Source organism: Myotis nattereri, assembly GCF_964212035.1.
Source record: "Myotis nattereri genome assembly, chromosome: 3".
Lineage (NCBI taxonomy): Eukaryota > Metazoa > Chordata > Mammalia > Chiroptera > Vespertilionidae > Myotis > Myotis nattereri.
In genome coordinates this window covers 200,628,339-200,644,797 of record NC_138077.1, presented here as the reverse complement: position 1 = coordinate 200,644,797, position 16,459 = coordinate 200,628,339, and the positions used below count along the sequence as shown (strand labels likewise).

At 47.0% G+C, this 16,459-nt stretch overlaps 1 protein-coding gene across 6 annotated transcripts in view; it reads right to left on the bottom strand.

Moving 5' to 3' along the window:
• Positions 1-8,066: 8,066 nt before the first annotated feature.
• Positions 8,067-16,459, bottom strand: part of STMN1 (stathmin 1) — a 45,623-nt gene continuing 37,230 nt past the window's right edge. For 3 of the 6 annotated variants that reach the window (XM_081086621.1, XM_081086619.1, XM_081086618.1), the window contains exons 2-5: positions 12,958-13,030; positions 12,290-12,462; positions 9,853-10,044; positions 8,067-8,581 (exon numbers count right to left, since the gene is read on the bottom strand). In XM_081086621.1, the coding sequence (XP_080942747.1) occupies positions 8,510-8,581; positions 9,853-10,044; positions 12,290-12,462; positions 12,958-12,970 (450 nt within the window). In that variant the 5' untranslated portion in view covers positions 12,971-13,030 and the 3' untranslated portion in view covers positions 8,067-8,509. Of the gene's footprint in view, positions 8,582-9,852; positions 10,045-12,289; positions 12,463-12,957; positions 13,031-13,203; positions 13,656-14,508; positions 14,601-16,459 lie in introns of those variants that run through there. The other 3 variants (XM_081086616.1, XM_081086617.1, XM_081086620.1) reach the window with 3 other exon arrangements.

The following is a 16,459-nucleotide window of genomic DNA, read 5'->3' as shown; positions in this document are numbered from 1 at the left end:
GCTGGTGCGGTGGATTACGAGCCTCCCTGTCCCCTCGTCTGCAGTGAGGGCGATGGCAGACTGAGAAGCCCTGCAGTGGCAGGAGCAGCACTGGGCAGCGAGGGGCAGGGAAGGACACGGAGGGCGGGGGACTGACTTGTCCTGCCCATCCCCTGCGCGCCAGGCCCTGTGCTAGGCGCTTCATTAAAACCAGCACAGGCTCAATTCTCTTCAGCCTGTGAGGGACTGTCCCCATTTTTCAGATGAGGGTGTGGATGCCTAAGGCCCCCGAAGAGCTAGCGAATGGAGCTGGATCTTGAATCCCATTGTGTGTGATCCCAAAAACTGTCCTGCTTCTGCCTGGAAATGGAAAGGCCTGCACTTGGGACCGCCACGAACTGGCTGTAGCATTGGACAAGTCCTTTCTCTCTGGACTCAAGTTCTTTCTGTAAACAAGGAGGGTAGACACCAGGCCCTTCCAGCTGGAGCTGACATTCTTGGAATTCTCAACTAACCTCTCCCAGCATCCATCCGGGCTGAGTCAGAGGAAAGCCTGCCAGAACGCCCCTGAAGCCTCTCATCCACCCTCATCCGCCCTCATCCACCCTCATCCGCCCTCTTGCCCCCGGAGCCCTGCCCAGCGGAGGCCTCCACCTGCCGCAGCCCCGGGCAGTGCAATGCCTCCTACCCTGCGCTCCAGGCTGGTGCCTGTCCCCAGCCCACGCCACCCTCTGGGCAAATCTCAACTCAACAGTTTGAGGAAACGAAGCCAAACAACATAGCAAGACCTCAACGAGGCGCCTGTTCCCCCCAAATCTCTGAGGCTTTGGGAAGCCCACAGGTCAAGATTTAGGCCAGTGCTTCTCAACCTAAATTTTAAAAATGTTTTTAATCTGCTAGGAATTATCCTTTTGTAAATATTAAATATAGTAGATCGTAGTAATGGTTACACAACATTGTGAAGGTACTTAATGCCACTGAATTGTACCCTTACAAAGGTTAAAATGACTCATCTTGTTGCGTATATTTTACAATAACTACTTTTTGATGAAATTAAAAGATGCAGCTTTCACTGCCCACAGTGCTCTTGCAAACATGATGAATGTTCCTAAAATCAGCCGGACTTCCTGGAGGAAGTATGGCAAGCGCCAAGCCCACAAAGCAACACAGAACAAGAAGGGCAGCGTCCTCTCTGCGCAGGGAAAGCTGTGTTGTGACAGGAAGCAGAGCGGCTGTGGTGGGCAGACCAAGATGACTTTCTGCAAAAAAACTAAAACTGCAGAGATGATTATGCTGAGGCTTGAATGCATTGAGCACAACTGCAGATCTAAGGGAATGCTGGCCTCTAAGAGATGCGAGCATTTTGAGCTAGGAGGACACAGGAAGAAAAAGGGCCAATTGATCCAGCTCTAAGCTTCCTATTTTGTCTTCTTTTTTTTTTTTTAATATATTTTTATTAATTTTTTACAGAGAGGAAGGGAGAGAGATAGAGAGTCAGAAACATCGATCAGCCGCCTCCTGCACATCCCCCACTGGGGATGTGCCCGCAACCCAGGCACATGCCCTTGACCGGAATCAAACCTGGGACCTTTCAGTCCGCAGGCCGACGCTCTATCCACTGAGCCAAACCAGTTTCGGCCTATTTTGTCTTCTTATGTGGCAATAAAACCTTGAGGATATGTTCACTTAAGAAAAAAATGATGCAAAATACTAGCCTTTAATAGTATTCGACAGATCCTAAGTTTCCAAATGCTTACTCTCAGTGTCTGTACTTGTCTCCTTGCAGACCAGTACACTTGTAGGCCGGCCGCCGTCCGAAGACTGCTCGGTGACTGCTCTGAGTCAGGCTGCTGAGAGCTGGGCCCTGGCTTTCCAGAGCCCCTAGAGCAGCAGTTCTCAACCTCTGGGTCGTGACCCCTTTGGGGGTCAAATGACCCTTTCACAGGGGTCACCTAAGATCACAGGAAAACACATATATAATTACATATTGTTTTTGTGATTAATCACTATGCTTTAATTATGTTCAATTTGTAACAATGAGAATACATCCTGCATATCAGATATTTACATTACGATTCATAACAGTAGCAACATTACAGTTATGAAGTAGCCACGAAAATAATTTTATGGTTGGGGGTCACCACAACATGAGGAACTGTATGAAAGGGTCGCGGCATTAGGAAGGTTGAGAACCACTGTCCTAGAGGACTTTCCAGAAGTAACAGTTCTCCTGCATCTCTGTTCCTCCAAGCAGGTGCTCTGGATGCCATGCAGCCTCGGGCGGACACACTTATTCACATTAGGCTGGATCCCTCCTCCCACCCCAGTCCGTCCGTCTCCCCGGCCTTCTTGATGTACTTGGTCAGTGTCCCCATCAATTGCCCCTGATAACCGTAGGGAGTTGTGGATGGGTGAGCTGGGAGGGAGAAGTACCCATAGAGGTGTGCCTTTTTTGTCTAACCCAAACTTGGCCCGAGCATCACCTCCTACAGGAAGTCCTCCTGGGCCTGCAGGATGAGGAGCCTGTCTGTGCCCCCACCGCACAGCACAGATCTGCCTGTATTTGCACTGAATGGTGGCTATGATAATTTGAAAGCGGTGCCTGCTCCTCTCGGGGGTGGGGCACTGTTACCATGTGCTTTGGTTCAAGGGGATGACCAGATTTCAGGCCTTGGCTGGGTGCCCCATGCAGCATACCGTCTGCACAACTCTAAGCAGATGGTTGGAGCTCCAGGCCCGACTCCACCAGACTGTGGGGAACTGAAGAGCAGGAATTGGGTTTGGGACATCACATCTTGAGTACAGTAGTCTCTGCCTGTCTGAGCAACAGGAAACACTGCTGGTTTTAAAAAATAAAAAACTACAAAATAAATTGCCCAGTCAGTGGTTGAGCATTGACCCAAGAGGTCCCAGGTCAATTCCCAGTCAGGGCACATGCCCAGGCTGTGGGCTCGATCCCCAGCAGGGGGTGTGCAGGAGGCAGCCGATCGATGTTCTTTCTCATCGATGTTTCTGTCTATCCCTCTCCCTTCCTCTCTCTCTAAAATCAATAAAATTAAGACACCTAGCTTCCAATTTTAGAAATTCTACCTTCAAAGGTGCGACGAGGGTCCTGAGTCTCTGAATTTTGATAAAGTGCCATGTGACTCTGGTGTCCAGGTGGGGTCTGGCCCGTGAGAGGTGACAATGACTGCAGCTCAGGGGTGCAGCGTGTCTGTGGAAGAGGAGCTGGGGGTGTCAGAGGGAGGAGTCACTTACTATACTGTTTACTGTTTATTACGTCTTTTCTACTGACTTTGGACCTAAAAATAGTTGGACTGACTGATGCAGTGGCTGCCATCTGTGTCAGTTACTGCAAACTCTAGGCCTACAGCAGGGAGGCGCCCACAGTCCTCAAAGAACAGAAGTGGGTGGCCCAGAGGAAGGGAGAGCTGCAGAGTGCACATCCCACCTCAAGGGGGCAGCAGCTGCCCAGCGCCTGCTGATTGTGTCCAGGTAGGAAAGTGAGCCCTGTGTTGCCAGATCTTCCGGTTTTTCAAGATAAGCCCGAAATTAGATTTTCAAGAGGAATTCATGATCAACTAATTCAAAAATGTAAAACACAACAGGAGCTGAACACAACATGCCGGCGGACTGACTCTGGCCGCAGGCCACCAGTTGGTGCCTTTAGATCTAGGTTGCCAGCAGGGACTGGGCACCTCCGAGGCAAGTCTGCAAAGCCAGAGCAGAGCCATCCTCCGCTTCCAGGAAAACGGGTTGACGCCCCATGAGGTCCACAAAGAACGAGGGCAAAGCCAGTGCCTAGAGGTGGACCACAGGGATCACTCACCCACTCGGACATTTCGTTGGATACCTATTTCTTAACCTCCCACCATGTGCCAGATCCAGTGGTGAATGTGACAGGCACAGTCCCTGTTCTGGGGGACCCTTTGGTCCAGCTAGGGAGACACACTTGAAACCAGTAATTGCATAATAGTTCATTCATTTGTGATACGTGATGGGCGGCAGTATAGCATGGGAGTTACAAGTTTGGGTTTGACACAAAGACCCCAAATAGTCAAAGCAATCCTGAGGAAAAAAAGAACAAATCTGGAGGTAGCACACTCCCTGATTTCAAACTATACTACAAAGCTACAGTAGTTGAAACAGTATAGTATTGGCAGAAAAAGACACACAGGAATAGACCTGAGAACCCAGAAATAAACCCACACATATATGGGCAACTAACTTATGACAAAGGAGCCAAGAATATGCAATGGGGAAAGTCTCTTCAGTAAATGGTGTTGGGAGAATTGGAAAGCCACATGCGAAAGAATAAAACTAGACTGCTATTTGACACCATACGCAGAAATTAACTCCATATGGACTGAAGATGTGAGCATAGCCCTGAAACAATGCACGGAGGAAACACAGGCACTAAGCTTCTGGACCTTGGTCTCAGGGTTGCTTTTGTGAATTTGACCCCAAAGGCAAGGGAAACAAAAGCAACAATAAACCAATGGGATTACATCAAACCCAAAAGCTTCTGCACAGCAAAGGAAACCATCAACACGAGAAGGCAACCTACTGAATGAGAGATTTTTACAAATGATACTTACCATAAGGAATGAATATCCACAATATATAAAGAACTTACACAATTCAACAACAAAGCAATCTGATTTTAAAATGGCAGAGGATGTGAATAGACATTTTTCCAAGGAAGACATACAGAAGGCCAACATGCATGTGAAAAGATGTTCAACATCACTAATTATTAGGGAAATGCCAATCAAAACCACAATGAGATACCACCTCACACCTGTTAGAATGGCTATTATTAAAAAAGATAAGAAATAACAAGTGCTGGAGAGAATGTGAAGGAAAGGGAGCCCTCAGGCACCATTGGGATGTAAATTAACGCAGTCACTGGGGGGGCAGGGGAGGGGGAAGAGTATAGAGTTTCCTTTAAATAGTAGGAGGGGATGGGGTAAGGGTAGGGGAAATTGGAGAAAAGGGGTTAAATATGTGGTAACAGAAGGAAACTATAGATTTTTGGTGGTAAACATGCAATCGAGTATGCACATACTGAATTATAATGCTGTAGAGAGCTGTGAGAGCACGTAAAAGGGGTGTCTAGCTTCGCTGGGAGCCCCACCAAGCCCGCCCCAATCCCAGGGATACTGGGGCTTCTTGCCAGTAAGGGGGGCGGAAGGCCACAGGATGGAAGCCTGGGCCCGAGGCCGCCTGCGCCCAGAGGCTCAGTGCCCCTCACACCCACCATTCTGCTGTGGCCGCGGGGATTTGGCTAATCTCCCACCTGTAGCTTCTTCACTTGGACCCATTTCACAGCCCACTTGTCCTCCTGGGCACTTGTCCTCGTTGGACTTGGTGCCCAAGGACAGGGAAGGTACCACTCTGGACCACGCTTGCTTTTCCCAGAGCGCTTTTCCCTTCTGAGTCCTCCCTTTTGGAGCTCATCAAATCCTACAGTTAAGTTTTTAAAATCTGGGTGTGCACAAAACAAGTCAGCACGCCCTCCCCGGCCCTTTCAGGGCACAACACCAGCTTCTGCTGGCAGAGGCCTCAGACGCAGGGACACTGTGGACCTTCTGTTTGACCTGAGAGAAGAGCGAGGAGGTGGCAGGAGACTGAAGTAGCAGCAGTTTCTGGGGCCTTGGAGTTCACCTCAGTGGGGGGATCCTGAATGGCCCCTGACCTCAGGGGTCTGCAATCTAACCAGGTAGAGAGGACCCAGAACCAGGCTTGGATTTGGAGGGGATCTTCAGGGCACCGAATGTAACCTCCTGCCCAAAGGGGGAGCCCTTTTCTGGGGAGCCAGGCCTTCACCTTCGTATTGCTCCTAAGTGAATGTTTAACAGGGACCCGGACAACTGCATTACGTAGTTAGGTAGCCAAATTGTTCCTGGAAGGACAGACGCACAAGGGGTGCTAAAACAGCCCTGGAAACCAGGACTCTCCACTGGGAAAACAGCACCCAGAGCAGAGAGGAAACCTTCCTAAAGGTCTGGTGGGTCGGGGCCAAAACCTCTCTTCTCCAGAATAGCAGGTACTCCCGCCACCAAACCACTAAAGCCCCTTGGTTGGTACGAGCACAGGGTCCAGAACAGCGTTCTTAGCTGCTGTAAACTCTCCTCCTTCCCGCAGAAGCACACCATACGCTGGGACCCATTTCAGCTCTCCATTGCTAGCACGTGGTCCAATGTGGCCCACATTCTAGGTGTTTGTTAAATGTAGATTTAAGGGCTTCTTCACATCCTTCAAACCTCTTTTCCACCGAGGCCACGCAACCACCACGTTCAAGTGCAAAAGCTTCAGAAAGAAGGAACAAGCCTTATTTTCCACTCAAACCAAAGGGAGTGGAGTGTGCTCCTCGGAGAGGCCCTGCTGGGAGAGAGGCACACGCTGAGGCCAGGAGAGAACCCCTGGGCACCCACCATTCCTCCTTCCCTCCAAATTATGTGCAAAGACTTTTGGAGTGGAAGGTAGGTAACTAACCTAGCTCAACCTTCTGTTTTATCCAGGAGAAAACTAGGCCCAGGACTAAGTGTATCTCCAAGGTCAGCGTGAAACAGAAAAGCAGGCTTCTGAGTTTGTGGGTAAGATGCACACCCTTTAGTCTGACATCATTGTCACGAGGTGGGAGCGGAGGACCACTTTCTGATGCTGTCAGGGCCACCTCGGCTGGTTGTAACTAAAAGGATCCAGCTTGATCCCTTTCTTGCTTTTCCCTTCTGAGCCCTACATAAACAAAAGCTTACTGCCATCTACAGGACACCTTGTATCATTACTCCGAACTTCTACCTTTGGGCCATCTTTATATCCCAGCTACTCAGAATTTGTTCTAAAGGTTCCACCCACCATCTGACCCAGGCAAACCTCTAACACCTACTAAGTGCCAGAGACTGAGGATCCGCGTTCCTGCACACAAGCCTCACCTTGACCTCTATTTAGACACTGTCTGACCCACTGTTACTAAACTACACTTGATCTTGCTCCTTTTGGCTCTACATGGCCTTAACTCTTTAAATTCATTTTTATTTTGAATTCCTATAATTGATCATTTTGGTCTAAGTAAATATATAAGTCAGTACAAGGTACACAAAAGCTGCATAATCAGTTCTAATCCAAGTATAAACTTAGCTTCACTCACTGGCCTCTGGACAAAAATAGTACTTTTTTATGAGTCGTGCTAAATACGTACTAAGTAGTTCTAAGCGTGCTCTCTTTACATATACCAACTCACTTAATCCTAACATAGAGGAAGACTGAGAGAAGCTGTTATCCTTTTAAGTATGGTAAAAACCTCATCAAGATAAAGGCAGAGCTGCAGGGCACTCTCGGAGGCATGCAGACCTGACTGAAGCATTAGCCCTCCTCACCATAGGTGCTGGCTCCCAAGAGCTGGTACACAGATGGCTGAGAAGCAAATAATCATATGGAATTAAGGCTCTTTCCCAAATACCCTGGGAAAGCTGCCAAAGGCTTTCCCTGAACTGAGAGGCAGTGCTCTGACAACAGTATCACACAGCCTCTGGATACAAGATGAAGTAACTGCCAATCTTAAGCACCCAAGTCAAATGCTGCTCCCGGGAATGCGGTTCCCTTTAATCACGTCACGGGAGTTGCCACAGGGGCACAGAAAGTTTTATGAATATTCCAATTCTTGAGTCACAGGTTCCATAGCAGGAAACGGTTAATATGCACCCCATCCCCAAATGTAACACCAAGCAAACTGTCAAATACCTTTAACTAGGATCTAAAGATTTCCTCTAAACTATTCTCTAGAAACATCATTTGTGGCTTGAAGTCTGCCTTTTTAACAGGGACACAGAAACAAAAAAACGCTTGTTTGCAAATAAACATCAGAAAGACTATGTAACAGCTGATCTGGGCCACAGCATGACAACAAAGTGACGATTGTGGAAGAAGACAATGCAAACAACTCTGGTGCAAAAGTCTCAGGGCAGAGAACTTGCAGGATGGGTATTCCCGCCAGCCCAAAGGCCCCACCCAGCACAACAGAAGCTAGGAGGGTCTCCATCACTGGGCAATTTATTACCTGGGTCGAAATAAGTCACTGCCACTAACAGCACTGTGCAGTTTTATTAACCATTCAAGTACAGTAGCATCTGGTAAGATCGGGACAGAATTGGGATTTAAAAGTGAACAGATATTCAGCATCTAACAATTTAAAAGAAGCCACTACATACTCTTTTCACAAACATGTTTTCACAGAGCCAAAACAGTACTAGCCATTGACCCAGCACACCAAGTGTACTGAAGTAGAAAAGGTACAACAAGAAAAATAGCTACATTAGAAAGACCTCAACACTTTAGAAAAAGAGTAAAACACTTTCAGTTTCTCCCCTTTAACCCCTAAAACAACATCATACAATTTGGATCTACCTATGGTCCTACATCAGCTTCTAGAATATTTGTCAGGAGGGCAAAAATAAAATGACACTGGCCAGTACAGTCTTTGGATATTTAGGAAGGGGAGGGGGAGAAAATCAGTTCTCAAAACAAATTAGTCAGCTTCAGTCTCGTCAGCAGGATCTTTGGATTCTTTGTTCTTCCGCACTTCTTCAATGTGCTTGTCCTATAAAGAAACAGTATATAACATCAGTCAAATAAAGCAGCCTGCCAAGTCACACCGCCTGAAGAGGCCCAACACAGTGTCAGTACGTTTATTATATAAGTAATAATATTATAAATATAGTAGTCACCCATTTCCTTGGTTTTGCTTTTCATGGTTTCAGTTAACTGCGGGCAACTGCAGTATGAAAATGTTAAATGGAAAACTCCAGAAATAAACATTTCATCAAGTTTTAAATTATATGTCCTTCTGAATGGCATGATGAATTCTCATGCTGTCTCGCTCGTCCTGCCAGGATAAAATCATCCCTTTGCCCAGTGTATTAACATTGTACTACCTGCCTATTAAGTCATTTAGTAGCTATCTCAGTTATCAAATCAATTGTCACGATATCACAGTATCTATGTTCATGTAACCCTTCTTTTACTTAATGACCTGAAAATACAAGAGTAGTAATGCTGGCAATGTGGATATGCCAAAGAGAAGCCGTAAACGTTATCACAGGCAAGTATGCACAGGGAAAAACAGTGTATACATTCAGAGTTTGCTACTATCTGTGGTTTTAGGCATCCACTGGGGGTCTTGGAACACAGCCCACACAGATGAGGGAGGACTACTATATAATTATATTATGTGAATCACATAATTAAGAGTTCTAAGACATAATCTTCAAACTTCCTGGATCATCCGAGGAATCTAATGATTGAGCCTCCTACTGTTCTTCCAAAGAAAGTGCTATTATGCTGGAAATTGTTGAATATTCCATCTTATTTTTTATATTTATAATATAAATATATTTTTATATTTATAAAAATATATTTTTATTTCAGAGAGGAAGGGAGAAGGAGAGAGAGAGAAACATCAATGGCAGAGGTATTGCCATGCCTCTCTCCTGGGGATTGAGACCACAATCAGGCATGTTGCCCTTGACTGGAATCGAAACCTGGACCCTTCAGTCCTCAGGCTGATGCTCTACCCACTGAGCCAAACCGGCTAGGGCTATTCCATCTTATTTTAAAACAAGATACCTCTCATTTATGTTTTTATTTTATTTTATTTTTTTGGTAAAGAAGCATGAATTTATTAGGTCATCTGGAAAACCAGATGGGCTGAGCCCCCAAATGGCACCAGTGCAGGAAGGACACCTCTCATTTAACATGTTAAGCCCCCAAATTGATGACAAAGATGCCAAACACCTTTGATCAAGGCCATTAGTGGAAGCCAGCTCACTGGTACATGAAACTTCAAGCCTCCTTCCAGGCGGAGACACCCACCTTCTCTCGCAAACGCTCCAGTTTGGCAGCCATCTGTGCCTCACGGTTCTCCTTGTTGGCTTCCATTTTGTGGGTCAGCTTCTCCTCTGCCATTTTACTGAAGTTGTTGTTCTCTTCGATTGCTTTCTGAAGCACTTCTTTCTCGTGCTCTCGTTTCTCAGCAAGCTGCTTCAAGACCTCAGCTTCATGGGACTAAAGGCAGAACATGAGATCTCTTCAGATAACACTGAAGCGGGCCCTGGATTATCTGAATCTAAATATTAGGAACATCATTTTCTAGTGTTTGTGTTTACTTTGGCAAACTGTTTGCTCAGAGAACCTTATCCAATTACTCCTTAAGGAAATCCTTATAAGGTTTACTGCTTAATGGTATCAAGATGACTTGAGTGAGATGCACTTAAAAATGGAACTTTATTTTTTAAAATATATTTTATTGATTTTTTTACAGAGAGGAAGGGAGAGGGATAGAGAGTTAGAAACATCGATGAGAGAGAAACATTGATCAGCTGCCTCCTGCACGCCCTCCACTGGGGATGTGCTTGCAACCAAGGTACATGCCCTTGACCGGAATCGAACCCGGGACCCTTGAGTCCGCAGGCTGATGCTCTATCCACTGAGCCAAACCAGTTAGGGCAAAAAAATGGAAGTTTATTATCAAGAATTTTGTTCTTTAACTTCAAAGGCTATCCAGAGAAAATTAGCTCATTATAAAAAGTGTAACCATACTGATAAAATACATGAATGACAAATTTTAAGCCTCCAGATTACTATTTAAGCCAAAAGGATTTCTGTCTCCAAGAAAAGCTTTCCTCTGTGGAAGCTGCACTAACTTCCAGACCCCTGGAGCTTGACTACCATGGTGTGCCTCCTTCAACAGACTCAGAATAGCTTGTTACCAAACAGACTCCGATGTGTTTGGAAGCACTGACTTGCAGGAAAACTACAGAGCATCTGCCACTGGTTCTGTTAATTCTCTTTTGCAAAATCCCAATCATAAAGCACAGGCTAATGGCTACAGGGCCTCGGTGGATTTCTCAATGCTTCTCTGTCCAGCTTTAGGCTGCATTTCTTCCATGAACACCAACGACAGAGGAGAGCAGGTAGGGGGCGATGCATCACTGCACACACGGCCATCTTCCTGGGGAAAGGCTTTGCAGTGTTGATAGTGGGCTAGTGTACGTGCATTCAACTGTGGCACTGGAAAGTGCACAGCACATGCTACAGAAGCTTAAAAAGGGGTCTATATGTGGACGTGTGTGGTTACATGTATTGTATTGGATTTAAATTGCACTTGCTGTGTTGATGGGGGCAGGTTATTACTTTACCTTTTTCTGATTTAGTTTCCCTAATTTCAAAATTAAACCCATTAACCCCAATCAGGGTTATTGGTAAGGGGGACTAAATGAGAATTTATGTAAAATTCTCGATTAATAGAATAATGTTGAATGGAAGGAAATATTCCAACATGTTAATGGTTATTTCTAGGAAGTAAGATAATAAATAATCAATTTCGTATTTACAAACTTCTGGGTTTCCCAATTTTTCTATAACAAGCATATTAATGCTTATTGATTTTTCTGATTAGTTATTTTTAAAGATGTCTACTTTAAATAGAATAGCTTACATAAGAGAAAAGCTGCCACAATACCAGAATGCCAGCTGAGCAACAAAATCACACTACTAGCAATTTAAAATGTTTTTTCTTTTTTTCTTTCTTTCTTTCTTTCTTTTTTTTTTATTGATTTCAGAGAGGAAGGGAGAGGGAAAAGAGAGACAGAAACATCAATGACAAGAGAGAATCATGGATCGGCTGCCTCCCACACGCCCCCCACTGGGGATTGAGCCTAAAACCTGGGCATGTGCCCTGACCGGTAATCGAACCTGGGACCCTTCAGTTCGCAGGCTGACGCTCTATCCACTGAGCCAAATCAGCCAGGGCTGAAGTTTTTATTGTATAGTTCTCAAGGAAACAAAAACAAAAATACTACACAGGCACACACACAAATCAAAAGAAACCCCCAAAATCTAAAAAGACAGAAAAAGAGTCATCCACCAATTCCTTTTCAAAGAAAAAGCATGAGAAGCATGAACTCTTGTTTCAGACAGACCTGGGCTTGAATTCTGGCTCCAATACTCACTGGCCATATGACTTAGGAAATGACAACATTCTCAAGACCATTTTCTAAGCTTGGTATCTATCACCTACCCTTGTAGAGTCACTGTATTAAAAGAGAAAAATATAAGTAAATAAGTTGGTGTATAATAGGAGCTCAATAAATGATGGTTGGTGTTTTCCTCCAGCCACTGGCATTACGTAATTTTCACGTAAGTATAACCACTGTCTAGCTACAATTCTGTTTTCCTCCTGTTGTGGAAATAAAACTGATTTGCCACATTACTTTAATAAATACCATTTTCTGTGAATTGTGATGTTTACCTTGCGTCTTTCTTCTGCAGCTTCTAATTTCTTCTGAATTTCCTCCAGGGAAAGATCCTTCTTCTTTGGAGGGGAAAGGGGGAATTCTGGGACGGATTCTTTTGATCGAGGGCTGAGAATCAGCTCAAAAGCCTGGCCTGAAGCACGCTTCTCCAATTCTTTCACCTGGATATCTGGATTTGATCGTATTTATAATGTATTCAGAAAAACAGGGCTTTCCTATTCTAATAAACTGTTCTATAATTTTCTAAAAGCCAAATCAATGTAATGAATAGAATTAGGGCTAATGAAGCTGTGTTTGCAAGCAAGAAATTATGTAAATACCACGTCCCCAAAAAACAAAGTTCAGCATTTTCTGATTAATAAATACCATTTTGATATATCAGTATTTGACAATCACTTTCATGAACAAAAGAAAGACTTGTGCAAAACTCCACATTTTGCTTCAGAGCAAGCCAAATCGTCTAATAATGAAACAATTATAAGCTCTCGGTACGTTCAAATGATAGCCATTTTTTCTTCTTTAATTATTCTCCAATTTATAAAATATATTCTTTATAAAACCAAAACACAGGTACCAAATTAATGACTAAGACTTAAGCCACCTCCTATTCTTAAACCATAAATAAGCCCATCACAATTTCCGTTTTCCCAAATCGTTTACCTACCAGAAGAAGCCATGGTGAACAGAAGACAAGAGCCTGGCAATATATTCTACACAATCCACTGGCAAGGAAAGCCCTGAAAATGATTTTCAAAAGCATGCAATCAATTTCTTTGCATTTCTATATATCATCAATCCCTTGGGGACCTCAAATCACATCCACATAAATCAATGTCAGAAAAAATCACTATCGTGGAATTAAGTAAGACATCATTAACTAGAAATTATGGAAATCTCAAAAAATACCAACCATTGGGAAATTTCAACTGAATAGAACGTTGGTTGTAGTTCACTCAACAGTAAGACCGGAGCCATCTTAATAGTGCCTACAACTCATTGTGCAAATGAAATACCCACCCCTGCTTTGTCTATGTCTGCCATGGTGGAAAACAAAACGCCCAGGCTAATATTAGCCAGTAATGTTGAACTCCTATTGTTCTTGGGGCTTAAGCTCCTTGTCCAACAACGGGCAAAATTAGTTTTATCAATATCTACGTTTTACGTTCTATTTGTCGCCTTATGTCACGAAAAATTCTACATCCTATCTTGATTTTTTTAAGGTCATGATTCTTCTAGGCCCTACGCTAGTATCAAAAACCTAAGATTACAGGTCCCTACCGGCTGGAAATTAAAATCAGAGGCAGAGAAATGCTCTAACATTAGCAGAGCATTGAACGCAGCAGCGGCCCCCAGGATGGGCGTGGCCCTGGCCCGAAAGCGGCCCCCGACCAATCAGAACACGCTCAATGCTCCGGCCCCTGGCCCCGCCCCCTTCCTCCCCGCGCCTTTTCGAATCCGAACTCACAACACCCAGGAGCCCGCGAGCGTGGAAAGGGGAGGGGTGGGCGGGACTAACGGTCCTATCGGATGACTCCGCCCACCCCGGGCTTCTCCCCGTGGACGCCCCCCCCACTCCCGCCAAAATCACCTTGAAGCCACCCCCCACCCAGCCGCGGCTCGGGAGCGGGCCGTGGGCCAGCCTCCACACCCGCTCACCACCACCTCCCTGCGCTCCCACCCAACCCACTGCCACCCTGGCTGTCCGCGCCCCGCATCGCCAGGGCAGGAGTCTCCGTGGGGTGTTAGCCTCTCGGGCGCGGCCCCACGGTCGCTGGGTGAAGACCATCGCGGGGAGCGGGCGCAGCCCCAGCGTGGCGCAGTCTGGCCCTAAGGGCGCTGCTGCCAGGAGGCGCCTCCCTGGCCCTTCAGACAATGGGGACCCCAGCGGGGCCACGACTGGAGTAGGAGTGAGGGAGGCAAACGGGGACCCACGCCCCCTATTGTCTCCTCGACAGCACCCGGGGGCTAACGCCGGAGGCTTGCCCAGCTGGCCGCGCCCCTTCCCCACGGCAGCCGCGCCCCCAGATAGTGGGGACAAAGCCCAGGCTCCGCCCGAGCCACACACAAAGCGCAGCGACCCCCACCCATCAGCCCCTCAGGGGCCCGCGGCCACGCCCGCCGTCTCCCAGCTGGGAGCCGACTCGAAGACGCAGCCCATCCCGTCCATCCCGTCCCCCAGGCTGCCTGCAGGCCCCTCCAAGAAGCCCACACCCACCTGCCCGGTCCGAGCCGCCTGGCCGCACTGAGCACCAACAGACCCGAGCGCGCACAAAAGCGCCAAACAGCGGCACGTGACCTCCCCGGAGGGCTCTGCATTGGCTGAGAGGGGCGGCACGTGCCGGCCCCTTCCCCCGACAGCGCAGTGGACCCCGCCCCTGTGGGCCCCGGAGCACCTCGGGAAATGTAGTCCAGGCTGGCTTGGCAGGAGGACAATGCGAGGGGTGGGGGCGTTTAGGGGTCCCCCCAGGTGTAAACCGGAGACCCAGGCGGTTGTCTAGCGGCGGAAAAGGACATGGCCCTTGGTCTGGATCTGAACCAGCTCTCCCATCCCTGGGAAAAGGGCAGGACGGGGCGGGGCGGGGCGGGGTGGGGCGGGGTCCCTCCGCACCTCTCCGAGGGTGGCTGCCTGGACTCCGCCTCGGTTGGGCTACTTGCTCCGCTTCGTCGAAAGGACAATACTCAGATGGCGCAGTGCCCCAACGGTGTCCCATCCGGTGCCTCTACCTAAGATGCCCAAGCCCTTGTGACAGGACAATGCCACTCTACGACCCTTGGAAAGGCCCCCTGCACCCGAGGCCGTACCTTGGCACCTGCGTATCACCTGTATTGTGACATCATCATAATCCCTAAACCACTCCGCCCTAACAGATCACGGGCGTGGCCCTTTCCTCACTGTGTGCGTTCTCGCTACCATCCTACGGGTCCCCAAACTGGCGATCAGAGCTGAGGAGGGAGAGCGTGAGTGACTTAGACCAAAAGCCCTGGAATTTGATCTCCTTTGGTCTAACAGTCACTTGGCTTAAATGCAGACTCCATCTGTTCTGCCTGCCTTTGGCCAGATGATAGAGAAGGAAGAGCAAAAGCAGTTACACAGACTGCCCTTAAGTGTTGCTTTTGTTCTCGGAGCACGTGCTCCCCAGAGCGATGCAGGGCCTTTTTTAAAAAAAATTTAAAACAAAAGGAGCCACAAGGTCACTATTCCTCCACGCCTGGATAGATCCAAGCACAGCAGAGGTACAAAGGAAATTGGTCTGACCCTGGCTATCGGATTAGAATGATTGGCCTCCCTCTTCCCACAAAAAGGCCCGAGGGGAAAAAATAAAATGAATATGGTTCCCAGGCCCCTCCTCCCATTCCCCTGATCAAGGCTGTGTCCTCAGGTAGTGGTCATTACACTAATGCACCTGCTTTGACATCCTAACTGGGTAGAAGAATACCTTCATTTTATTAATCAATGGGCTCCCTCTCCCCAAACCCAGAAACAAATATGTCCAACTCTGCTGAAACAACAGTCCTAATTTTAAAAGACTCTCCATGTCCTGCTAGTCACTAAAGATGTGCTAGAGATAAATGCAGTGAATCGGTGCCAAGACAAGGAAAACTGGATCATACAGGCAGCAGACACACCACACAAAGCAAACAGTTAGCAATGTACTGTGGCCTGAAATATGCTTGTTGCTGCATTTTCTACAACAATTGCCCTTCTGTGGGGTCAGCCTTTCCCCTGCCCCCAATCTAAGTGGTTTCCCCTTAGCATGTGAGCAGGACCAGAAATCACTCAGATTCTCAGCCCGGAAAGGCTTCTCCTTCTCAGACCAAACTTGGCCACGAAACAGCCAGGTGTTTCCATCTTTTTCAGTTTTCTGAGTGAAATTTCAGAAATCGTTAGAAAAGCTGGAGAGAGGTGAGGACTCGACCTCCCTGAAGCGACAGATTGGCAGGCAACACAACCGAGCAAGGAACCCAAGACCAAGAGTTCTATTATCCCCGGAACCACCCTTTATCTTGAAGTCTTTGTACTTGATCTGGAGGTTTCCAGAGGAAGGTCCCACCCATTTGCTGCATTAAAAAAGGAAAAGGAAAGAAATTGCCACGCAAAAAATCTCTCAACATTTCTATTAATGTTGTGACAGGAAAAAAATTAATCTTTCAAAACACTGATTATT